Here is an 18,690-nt window from a genome sequence, read left to right on the forward strand (position 1 = left end):
GACTGCTACGACGACGGATGACGAACTTCGGACTTCAGTTACGGGTGGGCCTCCGGATACCTCGGACCTTGAACTCTTGGCTTGGGCTCTGGTCGGGACTCGCCGCGTTCCTCCACCGTCTCGTTTGGATGCTGGACCGCCTCCTCCGTCTCCTCCGTGGGCCTGAGGGATACTTGAAGCAGAAATATCTGCCGGTGCACAGAAGAGTTCCGTCACGACTGCAGAGGGTCAGGGGGTCGGCGTGGCTTCACCGACGCGTGGGGAAAGGGCAAGTCCCTATTCGGGCGCCATTATGTGGTAAATAAATAAATAATACCTCTCTTTTTGACTAGACATATATCATAACAGATAGCTCAATAAATAAGAGTCAAGATTCGAGGTAGTAGGAGTTTTGCAGGTTTAATACAGCATAAGGACAGGAACAGGACAACCTGCATAGGAATAGGATGGCAGGGCCCAGCAGCTGCTGGGGCTAGGTCTGGGATGAGCGCGCTGACCTTTAATAACAATACATGAGCATATATACATAACGCAAACACATAGCATTACATTGCAGTAGGCGTAGCAGTGGGTGGAGCAGAAGGCGTGACGCGTAGCAGTCGCGAAAGATAAGGGGGAAAAGAGGTGTAACAGGGCGTATACATAGACATGTGATGCAAACGTAACAGAATATGTCATGAATGGGGCGGAAACCATGGAGGGGGCTACCTAAGGAGCCGGGACCTCTAACCTGATGGTGCGCGCAAACTAGCAATGACGTATCACTAGGAGAAGCTGGGGGCTTTGAACTCTGTGCTAGGAGCAGAGACTGAAGTCTGGAGAGTCAGGGCGACATGTACCTAAACAGTATCTAGTATCTGATGTTTAGAGAACATGTTGATATAAACTAGAAGTCAGGAGGGGAAAAGCTAACTTGATTCTAAGACTGGACCATGCATTATTCTACATGTAGTGCGTGATGAAGAATATTAAATGACCATTAAATGCAGTATTTCTCTAACGTGGAGACGTGAAGGCTAGACAATGACGGAAACTATTGATGCAGTTCAGTAGCTTAGGAATGCAGAGAAGGAGGACTGAACTGATAACTAGAATCATAACATATTCTTGGCAGACTCAGAGGCTGCACCAGGCTGGACCGGGCACTGCGAGGCAGGAAGTAAGTGAAGGGTCGAGGATACAGGTGGGGGCTGTATCGCTCCTCAGCGAGGCTTCAGGAGACAGGAGCTGAATCTGGTGTCCAGGCCCTTTTGAGGCCTAGAAACGGGGACTTTATAATAGAATAACGTGCACACTGAGAAACGTGGCAACGTAGCTTTACATAGGCCTGATATTCGTAGTATTCACGAGGGCTGGAAACTGGCATACTAGAGATGGACACAACTATAATTGCGTCATTAATCGAACATGGGGAATGCATATGCATATTTAATCATGCACACATAACATATGATGGATGACACGTAGGGACACAGAACATGGCAAAATTTACTTTTCCACATTGGGACGCTGGGGAATGCGCTATGGATCAACTGGTCGAACAGCTTTCTGTACGCTTTTCCACCCATTCCCCTGATTCCGGCGGTGCTCATCAAACTGTCCCAGTCCAGGGCGCGGATGATCCTGATTGCCCCGGAATGGCCCAGACAGTGGTGGTTCACGGACCTGCTTCACCGGTCTCTCCTTCCTCACATGCGGCTGCCATGCAGGCCGGACCTTCTCACGAAGTTCGGGGGACAGATGTTGCACCCCAACCTCTCGTCTTTGAGTTTGGCGGCATGGCTCCTGAGATAGTGCAATATGGTCATTTGAATCTGCCAGAAGATTGCATGGACATACTGAAGGAGTCTAAACTACCTTCCACTCGGACTTCCTATGCTTACAAGTGGAAGAGGTTCTGTGTCTGGTGCCAGTCCAAGAACTATGACCCTACGACGTGCAAGGAGGATGTCATTCTTCCTTACCTTCTACATTTGGCGCAGTCTGGACTTAATGTTAATTCCATTAAGGTTCATCTCGCTGCTTTGACTGCCTACAGGAAATGCCCTTCACAGACTTCCTTCTTCCAGATCCCTGTGATCAAAGATTTTCTGGAAGGTTTGAAGAAAGTATTCCCTCCTGTCAGGCTTCCTTCGCCTTCATGGGAACTGAATGTGGTGCTGTCCTGATTGATGAAGGAGCCTTTTGAACCTATTCATAAGGCTTCGTTGCAGCACCTGTCCTGGAAGGCGGTGTTCCTCGTAGCCATTACATCGGCCCGCAGGGTGAGTGAAATTCAGGCGTTGTGTTGCCAAGAACCTTATACTGTATTTCATGCTGCTAAGGTTTTTATGCGTATTCACCCTAAATTTCTTCCCAAGCGAAATTTCTGATTTTCATGTCAACCAGACGATAACTTTGCCTACGTTTTTTCAGAATCCTTCCTCTCCAGCGGAAAGGTCCCTGCATTCCCTGGATGTTAGGAGGGTGTTGAAATTTTATCTGGATAAACCAAAGATATTCGTAGGTCAGACCAATTGTTTATCAATTATGGATCGGTCAGGACGGGTCTTGCGACCTCTAAGCAGTCTATCTCTAGGTGGATTGTGTCCTGCATACAGCTATGTTACCAAAAAGCTAATAAGACCTTAGGAGGTAAACCTAAGGCTCATTCCACTAGGGGCAAAGCTGCCACGACTGCTTTGCTCCGTAATGTTCCTATTGCAGAAATCTGCAAGGCGGCCACTTGGAAGTCGGTCCATAACTTTGCTAAGCATTACTGCCTGGACTCTAATGCCAGGACAGACGCTCAGGTTGAGCAGGCTTCGCTGCGAAATCTATTCGCACAATAGTGGTGTTATTTCTCTTTTCTCCACCGCCGCTTTGGTGTGGGGATGGGCTTGCCATTCTATTCACTAGATTATGACTATACAGAGAGATCCCCTACTACAGAAGGAGTAGTTCTCTTCCAGGGGATCCTCATCAATAGTCATAAGCATTAGAATATTCCCGCCCATGTGCGGGACCCCGGAAACACTATATTATATGTGCCCCACATATATATACTCATATATATATAAATACATATATATATATAACATGCAATAGCAGCCAATAAAAACAGAGCTGAAATATGCTGTGTAGAATTTCCACCATACATGTAATAATAATAAGCATTAGAAACATGAGAAACAACAAAAAAGTTTGTTTATAAATAGTTTTAATGCTCAGAAAGCAGTAGAAATTCTTATAACTCACTGGAAGCATAGAAAGCTCCCAGGCTGCATTGCAAACACACAGTCTAAAAAGACTGAAAAGCTAACCTGTAGCTGCATAGCAATAAACTGACACCGTGCCTTTAAGGCACTCATGACCCCCAGTATCCCATCATGCCTCAGGGGTGACAGTTAGGTCAGTTGTTCTTTCCGGCTCCTTCAGAGAAGGACCCTGGTTACACAGCTCCACTAATTTTCCTGTTTTTTGAGAGAAAAACTCTTCACTTTTGACAATTTTTTGTTCTTACTCGACATTTAACATCTAGTCAAGTAAGATACTGTCTTTTTCAGTCATTTTGGTGAGCATTTTCTCCTGAAAATGCCTTCACTCTTTGACAAATGCCCTTCTTGTGGCAACAAGAAGGCCTAGTCAGACAACCACGACGTCTGTATCCTGTGTCTGCCTGAGGAACATGATCCAGGCACCTGTCCTCATTGTGAACACCTGTCAGGAAGAACTTTAAAAGACAGGGAGAGGATTCGCATTTATGGCCTAGCTCATAGGTCATCAAGAGGAAGATCTCCGGTGAGGAAGGGCTCCAAGAAGACTCATTCATCTTCCAGAAAGAAGTCTTCACGCCCCTCACCCTCAGCGTCGGGCTCGGCGCTGAGAAAAGAACCACCGGTGGATCATTCATCGTCTAAACTACCGTCGGCTCGCCGTCGAAGAGAAGACCAGGTACGTCGACGACGTCGAAGGATCCAGTTCCATCGTCGAAATCCCCTCCGGCGTCAACCAGGCGACGTCCGACGTCGAGGAAGGGAACTCCGCCGCCGTCAACCGGGCGACGGACGGCGTCGAGTTCCAAGACCCCTCCGCCGTCGTCAACCAGGCGACGACCGGCGTCGAGGGAGGTCACCCCTCCGCCGTCGTCATCCAGACGTCGACCGGCGTCGAGAAATGTGACTCCTCCGCCGTCGTCGAAGAAGCGACGTTCGGCGTCGAGGACCAAGACCCCTCCGCCGTCGACAGGGAAGAGTCGATCGGCGTCGAGGATGCAGTCTCCGTCGGTGTCTCGTCAGCTCTCGGCGTCGAGGGTGTCCAATACCCCTCCACCGTCGTCGCACAGACATTCGACGTCGAGGCAGAAATCTCCGTCGACGGCTGATCATCCCCGTTCGACGTCGAGAGAAAGACCTCCGTCGACGATTAGACATCGTCACTCGACGTCAAGGCAGGGTACTTCGTCGACGACAGGACATCGTCGTTCGACGTCGAGACTTCCGTCGACGACTGGGCATAGTCGGTCGACGTCGAGAGAGAGGGCTCCGTCGACGGCCGGTACTCGCCGTTCGACGTCGAGACGTGGAACTCCGTCGGCGGCTGCTCGACGTCGAGAGACCATACATCCTCGCATAGACATTCTAAAACAAGATTGTTTGATCCGCCGACTCCCCGAAAGCACTCGACCACGAGGGAAGATCGCTCGGCGTCGATGTTCAGATGTGGTGATGGTAACGGAATCAGCTTCCCGTCATTCCACCTCAAGGTCCTCTGGCTCCTCAACTGCATCTTCAAAGTCCAGAAGTCCGGTACGCAAATCACCTGTGCGTCGGACGGACCCTTGGGCGGATAAAGTCAGACTGTCACCTAGATGGTACAGGTCTTTGGACCACTGGAGAGATTCTGGGGCTGCAAAGCGTATGCAAGACTATGCCAGCTCGCAGCATAGGTCTCCTCTTCAGGATCTGGTGGAGGAGATGGACAAGCATAGCCCTCCCAGGCGCAAATCTCCTGTGAGAACACCAACCAGATCTCCCAGAAGGACCCGATCTCCCAGTAAAGACCCAGAGGAGCGGGTCAGGTCTCGCTCTCCTAGACGAGAAGAGCCTTCGAAACGATCAAAAGAGAGGAGGCACAGTGTCCACCGTAGACGTCGACGAACTCCGTCTACTTCCTCTACCTCTTCTTCCAGGTCTTCCAAGAGGGACTACTCCCCTACTTTGACGGACAGTCCTACGTCCCGATCTTCCCCAGTGGATGACATTGGCACGTATCTGGACGTCTTACAAAGAGGAGCTCAGAAGCTGAACATTGAAATGTCTGTCCCTCAGGTTACGACGACAGTCATTTTTGAGACTTTACACAAAAAGGCGATCACCCGTCCTCTACTGCCATTAGTTCCGGGGATTATAGATCCTGTCAAGGAGGTATTCCTAACTCCGGCGGCTATCAGAGCGGTGCCAGCCCGCATCCAAAAGAAATACAAACCGGCCTCTTCTGACCCGGTTTTTGTAAGATCGGACCCGCCAGCAGACTCTGTTATTGTGGCGGCGGCGAGGAAGACACACGCAGTGGCAGGTTCTTCTTCCGTCCCCCCAGACAAGGACAGCAAGACGCAAGACTCCTGGGGTCGCAAGGTTTGCAACTCAGCTGCGTCGACTCTTAAAGTTTCTAGTGCGGCTGCACTTCTGGGTCGGTACGACAGAGCCTTATGGGACTCTATGGAAAGGTTCAAAGCCAAGCTGCCAAAAGAAGACCAACAGGACTTTGAAGAGACCGTGACTGAAGGATGTCTGGTGGCGAATCAGATGATGAGCACGGCTGCGGATGGTGCTGTCCTGTCGGCGCATTCCTATTCTCATGGGGTTTGTGCCAGGAGATCGGCATAGTTGCGCTTGACAGGCCTGAAGCCGGATGCTCAACATCGCATCCTTAATCTCCCCTTTTCGGGTTCCGCTCTTTTCGGTGAGCATGCTGACGAAGAAATGACCCGAATGAAGACGGAACTGGACACAGTGAAAGCGGTGGGCTTGGAAAAGAAGAAAGAGTTCAAGCGTCGTTTCAAGCCCAACAGGGGGAGAGGGGCTCAACAGAGGGTTCAAACCCCTCAATGGTCCCAAAGTAAAGCCCAAGGAAAACCCCAGTTTCGGGGTAAACCTGGCAGAGGTAGAGGAGGTCATCAACAATCCTCTACCACTACAAGAGGAGGAAAAGTCTGATCAGTGGCTTCCTCTGGCGCCGTTGCCCACTCCAGTGGGAGGAAGTGCTTCACAACACCTGGCAGAGTGGGTCAGCATCACCAAGGATCAGTGGGTGCTGAATATACTGCGCAATGGATACAAACTACGTTTCCTTGCTCCTCCAAAGAACATACCTCCAAAGAGCGCTTCCCCTCACCAACTAAGCTTGCTCCGAAGAGAGGTAACAGTCCTACTACAAAAGCGAGCGATAGAGGAGGTTCCTCTCGCTCAAAGAGGAAAGGGAGTTTACTCCAGGTACTTTCTTGTCCCCAAAAAAGATCAGGAGGACAAGTTCAGACCAATACTCGATCTACGACTTCTAAACAAGATCATCATCAGAGAAAAGTTCCGCATGCTGGCTCTTCACCAAATATGCCCACATCTTCAAGTCGGAGATTGGATGTGTTCGGTGGACCTGCAAGATGCGTACTTTCACATCCCAATTGCTCAACAACATCGCAAGTACTTGAGGTTTGTCGTAGGGAACAAACACTATCAGTACACAGTGCTACCCTTCGGTCTCAAGTCCGCACCACGAGTCTTCACCAAATGCATGGCAGTGGTGGCGGCTTTCTTGCACAAGAAGGGACTCTTCCTATACCCATACTTGGACGACTGGCTCCTAAAAGGTCCGTCTCCAGTGCGGGTAAAACACGATCTACATCTGTGTCTTCTCCAATTGCACAGGCTCGGTCTCCATGTGAATCTGGAGAAGTCAGTCCAGCGGCCTACACAGTCAATTCACTAACTAGGCTCCGTTCTGGACACAAAAGTGGGAAAAGCGTTTCCTTCGGAGGAGAGACTTTTTTCCCTGAACCAGAAATGTGGAATTCTGCTAGAATCTCGGCTTCCAACAGCCCGACAAGTAGCATCCCTGCTGGGTTCCATGGCATCCTGCATCTTTCTCATCCCAAACGCCAGGCTGAGAATGCGGCCTCTACAGCAGGCCCTGGAGGATCAATGGGACCAGGCGACAGGACTTTGGGAGGATCGCATCAAGCTCTCCCAAGCGACGAAAGACGCCATCAAATGGTGGACACGAAGAAAGAATCTGCTGGTGGGGGTTCGGTTTCACCAGCCTCTTCCAAACCAGTCGATAGTGACGGATGCCTTTCTGCAAGGTTGGGGAGCACATATGGGTCCGCTTCAGATTCAAGGCCTGTGGTCTGCGCAGGAGCAGACATACCACATCAATATGCTGGAACTCAGAGCGGTATTCCTGGCTCTCAAAGCTTTTTTACCAGCGATAGAGTCCAACTCAGTCCTAGTTCAGACGGACAACACGACCACCATGTTCTATCTGAACAAACAAGGAGGCACAAGATCTCGCCCTCTGTCTCGAGAGGCTCAGGCAATCTGGCATTGGCTCCTCTCTCGAGGCCTCACGATAGTGGCGGTGCACCTTCCAGGCGAGTTGAACGTAAAAGCAGACGCACTCAGCAGGCACTTCGAAGATCAGCCAGACTGGGTGCTAAACGACGAAGTGGTGGAAGAGCTTTTTCGTTGCTGGGGTCGTCCAACCATAGATTTGTTTGCAGACGACGAAAACTCCAAATGCCATGCCTTCGCGTCCAGGTTCCACCGGCCAGGGACTCAGGGGAATGCTCTATTGATGGATTGGTCAGGGACATTCGCTTACGCGTTTCCTCCCCTGGCTCTGATTCCGAGAGTAGTTTCCAAGCTCTGCAGGTCGAACATGGACATGATCCTGATAGCTCCGGATTGGCCGCGGCAGTGGTGGTACCCGGACCTTCTACATCTGTCTGTGTGTCCACACAGACGACTCCCTTGCAGGCCGGACCTGTTGAGCAAGATGAACGGGAGGATAATGCATCCCAACCTCCCATCATTGAACCTAACAGCATGGCTCCTGAGGTCCTGCAATATGGGCATTTGAACTTGCCTCCTGAGTGCATGAACATTTTAAAGGAGGCCAAGAGACCTTCCACGAGAGCATCTTATGCGTTTAAGTGGAAGCGGTTTTTCTTATGGTGTAGAGATCATCACCTTGACCCGACTAAAGGACAGGAGGACGTCATCTTGCCATACCTCCTTTCCCTAGCTACTGCTGGTTTGAAATACGCTTCTATTAGGGTGCATTTGTCAGCCATAGTTGCATACAGAAAATCACCAGATCAGGTTTCTTTCTTTCAGGTTCCAGTGGTTAAGGACTTCCTCCAGGGGTTGAAGAAAGTCTATCCCCCTGTGCGAAATCCTTCTCCTCCATGAGAATTAAACCTGGTGCTATCCAGGTTAATGTCACCACCTTTTGAGCCCATCCACAAGGCCTCTTTGCAGCATCTCTCTTGGAAGGCGGCCTTTTTGGTGGCGATTACCTCGGCTCGCAGAGTCAGCGAGATTCAAGCTCTCTGTGCGAAAGAACCATACACTATCTTTCATCACAATAGGGTAGTCCTAAGGGCTCATCCTGCTTTCTTACCTAAAGTCATCTCTGATTTTCATATAAATCAATCCATTTCCCTCCCGTCATTTTTTCCAAATCCTACGACCCCAGCCGAGCGGTCACTTCACTCCTTAGATCTTAAAAGAGTGCTCAAGTTCTATTTGGAAATGACCAAAGGGATTAGGAAAACGGATCAACTGTTTGTGAACTATGGTTCAATGCGAACAGGTTTTCCAGCGGCCAAGAGGTCCATCGCGAGATGGATTGTCTCTTGCATAAAATTGGCTTATCAGCTTGCAGGCAAGCCTTTGTTGCAGTCACCCAAAGCGCATTCCACTAGAGGGAAGGCCGCTACAGTAGCCTTCTTGCACGACATTCCAATGTCGGAGATATGCAAGGCTGCGACTTGGAAATCAGTTCATACCTTTACGAGACATTACTGTCTCGAGTCTGATTCCAGGGCCGATACTCAAGTAGGACAAGCCTCTTTGAGGAATCTATTTGGGTAGCCTACGGCCTATACGAGCTTAGTGTTTACTAGGCTTAATATGGTTTATTACTGTATTGTTACTCCTTTGCCCGCAGGGAGATGAGGTGAGGCTCGCTATTCTATTCTAATGCTTATGACTATTGATGAGGATCCCCTGGAAGAGAAGGATTAGTTACTTACCTGTAATCCTAGTTCTCTTCCAGGGGTATCCTCATCAAAGTCATAAGCAACCCTCCCGCCTCCCCGGGCAAAGGACATTCTTTAATAAGGAGATATTGTTAACCTATTTGTTATTGGGTTTATTTTCAGTCTCCGAAAAGAACAACTGACCTAACTGTCACCCCTGAGGCATGATGGGATACTGGGGGTCATGAGTGCCTTAAAGGCACGGTGTCAGTTTATTGCTATGCAGCTACAGGTTAGCTTTTCAGTCTTTTTAGACTGTGTGTTTGCAATGCAGCCTGGGAGCTTTCTATGCTTCCAGTGAGTTATAAGAATTTCTACTGCTTTCTGAGCATTAAAACAATTTATAAACAAACTTTTTTGTTGTTTCTCATGTTTCTAATGCTTATTATTATTACATGTATGGTGGAAATTCTACACAGTATATTTCAGCTCTGTTTTTATTGGCTGCTATTGCATGTTATATATATATATATGTATTTATATATATATGAGTATATATATGTGGGGCACATATAATATAGTGTTTCCGGGGTCCCGCACATGGGCGGGAATATTCTAATGCTTATGACTTTGATGAGGATACCCCTGGAAGAGAACTAGGATTACAGGTAAGTAACTAATCCTTTCTGTCCTGTAACTCCAGTTCTGTAGTAGGGGTATCTCTGTTATAGTCATAAGCGCCCTCCCGCCTCCCCGGTGGAGAAAGATATTCATGTAAGGAATGCTACAGGTCTGGCGTGTTACGCCTTCAAAAAGAACTGAAAGTAAGAGGGACCTGCTGTGCATTCTGGGATACTGGGAAAAGTTCTGGAAAGTTCTCTTAAAGGCACAGTATCCTATTTAAGCCACATAATGGCAGCCTATGGGGCTTGTCTGTCCATGCCTTCCTCTCTATCATTCCAGAGGCTTTTACTGGTAGAGGCAAGTTTCTCTATGGAAGAAACTGGGCAGGCTGTGCTATTTGTGTGTTCTTTTGGTGGAATTTCTAGTTGAAGTACTGGACAGTGTAGCCTGTGGATATAGGCTGCATTATCTGTCTTTAAATTCTCTTTTTTTTTTTAACTTTTTTTTTTTTTAAATCTTTATTGAACAATAAAGGGAGATGCCATACATAGCTGCCATACATAGCTGCAACAATCAATACATATCCGCCAACTTAGGATAGCGCATTACTTATATGAGATTTTACACGTTGTTCCCGTGCACCAACCCACTTCAGTTCAAAGTACCTTCTAATGCATAACATGTCCATTTAGTAGGTTCAGCATGTGCAAATCTCGCCAATGTTATTGGCAGCATACCTTCCTTGGTCAATTAAGGCAAAAAACAACTTAAAAAAAGAAAATGAAACTCAAAACAGTCCGCTATCTCCTATCGCCTCGTCAATATCTAAAAGAATGTTACATGTGTGCAGCCAGTGTTGCAATAGAGACCTTAGTGTTCCAGCATCTCATTCGGGGGGGGGGGGGTGGCCCGTCCCCGGTCCTCCCTCGCGAACCCCACCCCTCCCCAATCGTGTCACTCCGTACTCTCATCAGAATGGGCCAGTAAATATGTCCGCAGTGGTTCCCAAATGTCTTTTGGCCTGGACCTTACGGGCAGTTCCTCCACATAGACACCAAGACTATCCCTATAGTATACTAAATCAGCCAGCCAATCCTTCAGACCCGGATGTTTGCCCCTCCCCCACGCCAGCGCCACCCTTCTGGCCGCCATCAGCAGCGCCAACCTCACCAGTTTGCCACCCGCGCCTTTAATGTGTGGGATACAGCATAGGAGGCACGCCAGTGGCGTATATGGGACCTCCACACCAACCATTTCGCCCAGGCAATCCACCACTGCCTCCCAGAAGGCAGCTACTGGCCGGCAGTTCCAGGAAGTCCGCGTCGTCTTGACTACATCTCTCACACCTCGCTGCATCCCGCAGACCATATTTGTGTAGTCTTGCTGGCGTGTAGTACACTTGATGTATGTACTTGAAGTGTATAATCCTAAGATTACCATTCATACTTAATGTGCCAGTCAGCCCGCACACATGCTTCCAGTTATCTTCCGAGACATCCTCAGCCAGACACGCATTCCATCTCGCCCAACTTTCATCCAGTGGTCCTTCCGATTCATCTTTAATTAGCGCATACAACTTTGACAGCAGATGTTTGTTATTAGACACCGTTAGGACCATCTGCAGTGATCTCTGAGCTGGGGGCTCCTCCGGGAAAGTAGTGTAATGCTCTCTAGCCGCACTCCTCAGTCTATGCACCGCGAAGCTGAACATGAGCGTCTGATTCATCACATGTCCAAGGTCTCCCTGACTTAGGAAGGTGCCGCTCGGGTATGCGTCTTTAAAGTGAGTGATTCCCGCCTCTCTCAGCACTCTCATTGATGGGCCCTCGCCGGTGACCGACAGCTGCCCATGCCACTCCAGTCGCAGGTCCGGCGCGTACAGCGGTAGTTTCCGCGCCAGTCGTCCTATACGCTGCCATGCGGATATCGTTGCGTCGATGGAGTTTATCTCTGATTTAGTAGTACCTCGCGAACTGGGTGTGACAATGCTATGCAATGGGACCGGGGCCGCATCTCCCTGCTCAACAGCAACATGCGGCGTGAAAGCATGTGGCCTGTACCAGTAATACAGGTATTGAGCTTGTGCGCTCAAGTAATAAACATAGAAATCCGGTACCGCAAATCCGCCGCGTTCATATCCCAGCGTGAGAGTAGACCATCTAACCCTCGCAGTCTTACCACCCCAGACAAAACGAAGCAGGTGTCCCCGCAGCGTCTTGAAGAAGGATAGATTCAACACTCTTGGTATGTTTACAAACAGGTACAGAAAACGGGGCAAGACTACCATTTTGATGAGGGCTATACGATCTGCCAACGACAGTGGTAGCAATAGCCAACTCTCGATCGTACTCTCAAGATTCACGCAGGCCTTGCCATAGTTTTCCCGCACTACAGTCGTCGGAACACGGTGGTCTTTAAATTCTCTCTTAAGTGTCTTTGCAGTTCTGCAATTTTCTGACAACTTAAGAGATTATTTTTGATTGCCGGGGTCCACGCACATGGGCGGGACTATTCACTAGATTATGACTATAACAGAGATACTCCTACTACAGAACTGGAGTTACAGGACAGAAACTACTCCTCTCTTCACAACGTGGCCTCCAAGTCTTCATTCTTGGCAGCAATGGCATTATCCTAGTTCCTCATCGGGGCTCAAACTGAAGCTTAGTCTGTTGATAGTCAACTTTTTGCATGATGGAAGTACGTTATGCAGCAGCTGGTAGGGGACCAACCCAGCAGAGCGCACAAAACCACAAAAAAGCTTCATCAAGGACACACATAACCATCACGTCTGCATCAAATAGTCCCAGCCCTTGCAACTACAAGTGTAATGTTCCATACAGTGTTTACAGCCAGGAGTCTGACAGGTGGTGGTGATAGATGAATGGTCCCCCTTAAGTCTATGGCAGCACAAGCATCTCCAGTGAGTCCCAACATCCCTCTAGACTCACAGCCTGTGAGCCAAGGCATGGCATGAGCAGAACCATGCCTCAAGGAAAGGACAGGCTATGTTTTGCAGCAGTATGAAGGGATAGTAGTCTCTCACCACACTCTGAGGTCATCTATTGTATGTCCTTTGGGCCCCCTGCAATAGCCCAGCTGCACCATGATGCGCCCGGGCCCCTGTCCCTTCACACAGCAGGCACTAGACCAAGGCAGCTGTGTCGTCCAACGCACAGCCGATCTCTGGGGCAGAAGCTCAAGCACAGGGAAGAGCAGCCCACACTCCTCTTGTCAGCCGCCTGCTCCGCACACAGGAAAGGTCCCAGCGTCCACCAGGCCCTCAAGCGAGGACATAGCCTGGGCAGCTCACTAGTGCTCCAATCTGCGAGCCATGGACATATCAATATGGCCTGGGGAGGGGGACATCTTAGTTGCACATCTCCCAGAGCTACCTGACCATCAGGGCCGCCAAGCATGGCGAAGTCAGGGCTTCCCTCCACACCACCGTACCAGGCCTCTGAAGAACCGGCAGCAGCTAGCACACTGCAGTGCCAAGCAGCCTCCTCCGCAGGCACACACCACTCCTTAGCACTTACCGCAGACTATAAACTTGGTGCTAGGTGAACAACGGGTCCTCTGCTCAAACGCCAGGGCTGCCATTGTGTTTATTCTTCCATCAGACACACTTTGCGGGGCGGTATGCCATGGAGACGGTGAACTGGCCAGCAATTTTTATTGGGACTGCATCCATCAAGTAGGGATGTATCTAGTGTGCCAGCTCCAGCTAATTTCATGATTCCAAAGCAGGGATGATGACTGATGATATTGCCTGTCCGCAGGGGCCTCACAGAAGTGTGGCTATCTTTTGCGTCGGCCCTCTAGCGCCCCCTCAAACGTGTGGGGTGTTGACACCTATTGGCCTCTTATTGGATATCCTTCAGCTGGATAATAGTATGCTCCAGCCTCCATATCTATTATGCCCTTGCCCTCGTGAGAGTAATCACCTGCAGATAACAAAACATGCATGCCCATTCTTTACACAAACTCATTATGGTATACTCCTAAATCTATAGCAATGTGTTCTTTGCTCTAGAACTGATGTACAACACTGGGTCGCCATATTGTTCCCTTTATTCTGAATACCTTGTAACCTGAGCTTTCCATTTAAAATTATCATCCGCCATCTTGTTCCAATTGAAGAAAAACAAGACTATAACTCTAAGAATGTTCTGTTGTATTAAATAAAAGTACAGGATAAAAGTATGCCACCCGATGTGCATAGTTAAATCATCTTTCACAGCAGTCTGCTGATCTTCAACAGCGACAGAGACATACCTCTCGTAAAGAAAAGGTTGTGGCATACGTTTCCAGGTCATGGTTTATGAATTGCATTTTGTAGTACATGAGTAATTCTTCTATTATATAACTTTATATACTACAGAATGAAGGTTATGAATTGTACCTCTTTTTACAAGATGTTTTATTAGAAAGTTAAATCTGTGCGATTTGTGATATTGTTGTAGGCCACGTCACACCAAAGGAACATCAATGGTGTAGTCCTCAATTGTTTCGGAAATAATTGTTTTGCGAAGTATCTGTGTGTAACAGCTGCAAAAAAAGTTAAAATATCTATATTTATACAACATATCTTTCCTTTTTAAAGATAAGTGAAATTCTGAAATTTGGCTTGGACACATTATTGTCAACAGAGGAAAGCACCATTCAAGACGTGGATTTGATCAATATTCTTGGACAGACAAAAAACGGTGAATGGATGGATGTGTTACTTCCAGCAGAAGAGAATGAACAATCTGAGACTGAAAGTAAGTTACAGATCTGCATTTAAACATAGGTTTCTGCTTAGAAGAATGAGCATACTCTTTCTTCTTCGGGTGTAGTTTGCCTTTGATTACATTCTGAGGGCTGGATGAGCAATGACAACTCGAAACTAAACTGAATCAAAATGGAAGTTCTTCTCACGGCTGCACCTCAAAGACACACTCGTTACATTTTCTCCTAAGATAAAAATTCTATGTACTACAATGCAAATTACCATTGTGGCCAAGAGCACTTTTGTTCAGCTTCTGCTACTCAGGAACCCTCGCTTTCTGCATCAATTCCAGGCTTCCCAACTTCAATCATAAGGATTAACAGAATTCAGTCTAGATTTGCCCTGGGAATGCTGTAAGTACTAACTGTACCACATGCAGCGTGTTCAAAAAACCAATCCCTAACATTATAGTAGATGACAGGATTGTGAAGAGCATGTGAATATACAGCACTAGAGGCTGCAAAGCATTTTGTTAAAAGTGACTTCCATTGTCCTCTCCCTCACTCTCCATTTAAACCAATCTCATCTGCTCTTATTTTCTGACTCCAAATACATGAGATTTGGAGCTAGGCAATCCCTTAACTATGAAACCATTCTCCCTTGAAACCAGAGCCTTCTGTTGTTCCTTGCACAAGGCCATCAAAACATTTCTGTTTCTCTGTTTGAACCTCAAAGTATTGATTTTCCTCATCACCTTTAATGTGTGTTCTTGATAAGGATCCTCCTCCTCCACTGCTGAGCCAGTGAAGCTCCTCCTCAAACTTTTTTCTGGTAGGCTTGTATCTCTTATGATGCCTGTTTGCAACTTGGCACCATTTAGTTTTCTGCATCTACACAATAACTTCTAATAGTAGCATATAAAACAATATGTATATTTCTGTAAGATTAACACAATATTTACATACTTCTTACCTGTGTCCATTGTTGTGTGACTAACATGCATCGCCAACTCCATTGTCATTTTCGATGCCAATGGCTGTGAAGCTGACAGAACTGCGCAAGCATGTCGTTCTCTGCAGCATTCAAGAATAAAATAGATATAGGTCTTACATTTCATTTTTCTCAGGGTAAACTGAAGGACTATGTCCAAGAACCTGCAATGTGGTTTCCGTCTCTGTCAGAGAATGGCACCACACATTTTAATAGATAGTCTGCTCTAGGAGGTGTAGCATCCTGGAGATCAGTCTTACAACACCCACAACTACAATGACCACACTTACTATAGAGTTGCACTGAATTTGAACTTTGTCAGCATTAAGTATCACTTTTCAGTAGACACTTCTAAATGAAGAAAGGTTGCCTGATGGCTCTGAGACATCACAAACACCATGTATGAGTCCAGTTTTGCAGTCTTCTTTTGTCCAAGGGGAATTTCGTATAATGGGGATGTTGTGAAAGTTCAAAGTTATAGATTATGGAACACACTCTTCTGGAACCTGCCCTGGTCACCTTTCTACAAAATGGGGGAAGGTGACATTTTTCACAAAAGAGGTGGTTTCAGATCAAATGGGCAGTTGTTCACCAAATGAAATGGATCTTATATTTGTGAAGTGAAATTACTGTTTTTTATCTGATGCACTCTAATGAAGGTTTTTAATGAAGTTGTGCCTAGGGTTGTGCTTTCTTCTCTTGTCTGTCCCTGGCGCCGGGAAACCCATTGAGGGTAGCTGTGCGCAATACAAGTTTAGATAGATAAATAAAATAAAATAGGGTATTCCCGTATCCTGCTGATCAGTGTTTGCTTAGTGTTTCAATATAAACGTTAGAAATTGGTTAATCTGTTTTTGCTTCTAAAATACATAGGTCAAAAAGGTCAGTTTAAGAAGTGATAAACAAACTGAAGTAAATAATTAAGACCATACCCTATTGTCAATATTAAAGAAAGCCATGCTGATCTGATGAAAAGTCTTGTTGGACATAAACGCTCTGAAGACACCGTCAATGCCTGTTTGCAAATCATATAATCTACAGAAGTTTATTTTTTTATTTTTGTGAGAACTTCATGTTGTAGCTTTTCTTGCGAAAATGCATCAAAAAAATTAAAAATTTCCAGAAACACTACAATTAAGTCCTGTAGATGTAACACAGTATCTTGCTCCAGTTCTTTACAACTGCATTTAAAATATCTGCATGTTTTATGCCTCATTTCCTATCCCACCTTTGTCACTACAAGACAATTCTGACAAACATGAAACAAAATGTTTAACAGTAGTCACTTGTGTCTTAGTCATACTTTCCAACTGACACATTTGAAGAATAGTGCCTTTGATTCCAATGTGATAATATTATTTTCATCCCAGTTTAAATAACTGTTTTGTCTGGTGCAACATGTCAAGCTAGAATATTTAGAGTACTTTCTCATAAACATCTCTTGCTAACCTTGAGATCACAGACACGGGCACATGTTGTTTCTTTGAGATGGGGATCTGTGTGCCATTGCACATATGCATATGTTCCCTGACTCCCAAGTCCGACTTTAAGTCGGGGGCTCTTCTTGCTATGTCCCTGTTCTTTCCTCTGCTCCCACTATCACACTTTAACTCCTGCATTGGTTCCCTGATCTTCGTAACATATTATAGCTAACCTCTCTCTGTCTTCAGTGTATTTTATCTATCTTACTGTTCAATGCCTCTGATGTCTCTCTCTCCTCTCTGTGACTTTGAGATAGTTTTCGATTCTGTTCTTCCGAATTGTTTAAAATCTGTGTATGACACACCTATTTTCCTTTGATCTCTCACTATCTCAATGACTCTCGGTTGCTTCTCTTTTCTCTCAAGTTTGTATACAGAGACTTTCCATCACTATTATTCTCATATCTGTTGGTTCCTTAATGTTGTGACTTTCATTTCTCTTCAATGTACTCACTTTTGTACCTGTTAACCTCTTATTTCTCCCTCATACATCTGGATATTTGTAGACTCACTAGCTCCATTGTACTAATGAACCTTCTTTCTGAGATCCCTCTCACCTCTGTCTTTCGTAACCCCCGGTCTCATCTCTAGTTCTGACCTCTTTAAAATGTCTGTGCCTTTGATATGTTTGTCAACTATGCTCTTCACTCTTGCCTCATTTCTGTCTACTTTGTGCCTTTGAGCTCTTGTTTTCTCTCTCTTGTGTGTGTACTTCTCACCTATATCTTGCTGATCCTTCTATTGCATCTGTATCTTTGAGATATAGCTATATATTTTTTTCAAATGTGCTACAGTCTGTTTGACTTGTGAGCATTTGATGCCGCTCTCATCTCTGTGCTTCTGGTCTCCAGTTTTATTCCCATCTACTCTCTCTCATCCCAGTTTGCTGATCGGTCATTCTCTCACAATTGTTTTAAAACATCTTTCTTTCTTTCTCTTTTCAATACCTTTTTGGTTTACACGTTTATCTTTCATGTTTGTGCCTCTAAACACTCTCATGTCTGAATTTTCCATCTCTCACCAGGGCGCCTCCAATCTTTGTCTCCTTCCTCTGCACCGCACCTTTGTCTCTTCATCCCTGTACTTTTATATGTCCCTGGCAAATGAGCCACTCCTCTCCTCTCTTTAATTCTCTTCCTTTCACAACTGTGCATTTATCCTCCCCATCCCCTAGTTATGATTGATTGCTAGCTGGAGGTGGAAGGAGGGGAAGCCAAGCAGAATGAATATTCCTTCTGCTTCGTTCTCCTAGATTGTATATATGAGCCTGGGAACATAGTGTGTGAAACGAAGGAACGGAAGGAGCTCCCATACTCTTCTCTCTTGCTTTCCTCAGCTGTCACAAAGCTGAGGATTGCATTGAAAGGGCTGTAAGGCAGGGGTCTGTTTAAAGTAAAAACGTACTCTAGCTGTCTCCTTTCGACCTCAACCTCCATAGCTTGAACTTTGTGACTAGAGAGGATGAAGAGAGTGTGGGAGGGTTAATAGAAGAGTCTTTGCAGTCCCTCCCATTTTTCGCTTCTTCCCCAGCCACCTAGAGGCCTATCCACAAACTTCATTTTGTTATACTGATAAATGTTATTCACAAATTTATGTTATACTATAAAAGGTTATTCACAAACCTACGTGTGGAAATTCCACCA

The 18,690-nt window shown here is 46.6% G+C and overlaps 1 protein-coding gene across 2 annotated transcripts in view; it reads left to right on the forward strand.

The window, feature by feature from the left end:
* The window catches only part of CHD1L (chromodomain helicase DNA binding protein 1 like), a 296,369-nt gene that overhangs the window by 169,549 nt on the left and 108,130 nt on the right, over positions 1-18,690 (forward strand). For both annotated transcript variants that reach the window (XM_078658336.1, XM_078658337.1), the window contains exon 15: positions 14,469-14,628. In XM_078658336.1, the coding sequence (XP_078514462.1) occupies positions 14,469-14,628 (160 nt within the window). The remainder of the gene's footprint in view (positions 1-14,468; positions 14,629-18,690) is intronic.

This window comes from Lissotriton helveticus, chromosome 8 (genome assembly GCF_964261635.1).
Source record: "Lissotriton helveticus chromosome 8, aLisHel1.1, whole genome shotgun sequence".
In the NCBI taxonomy this organism is placed as follows: domain Eukaryota; kingdom Metazoa; phylum Chordata; class Amphibia; order Caudata; family Salamandridae; genus Lissotriton; species Lissotriton helveticus.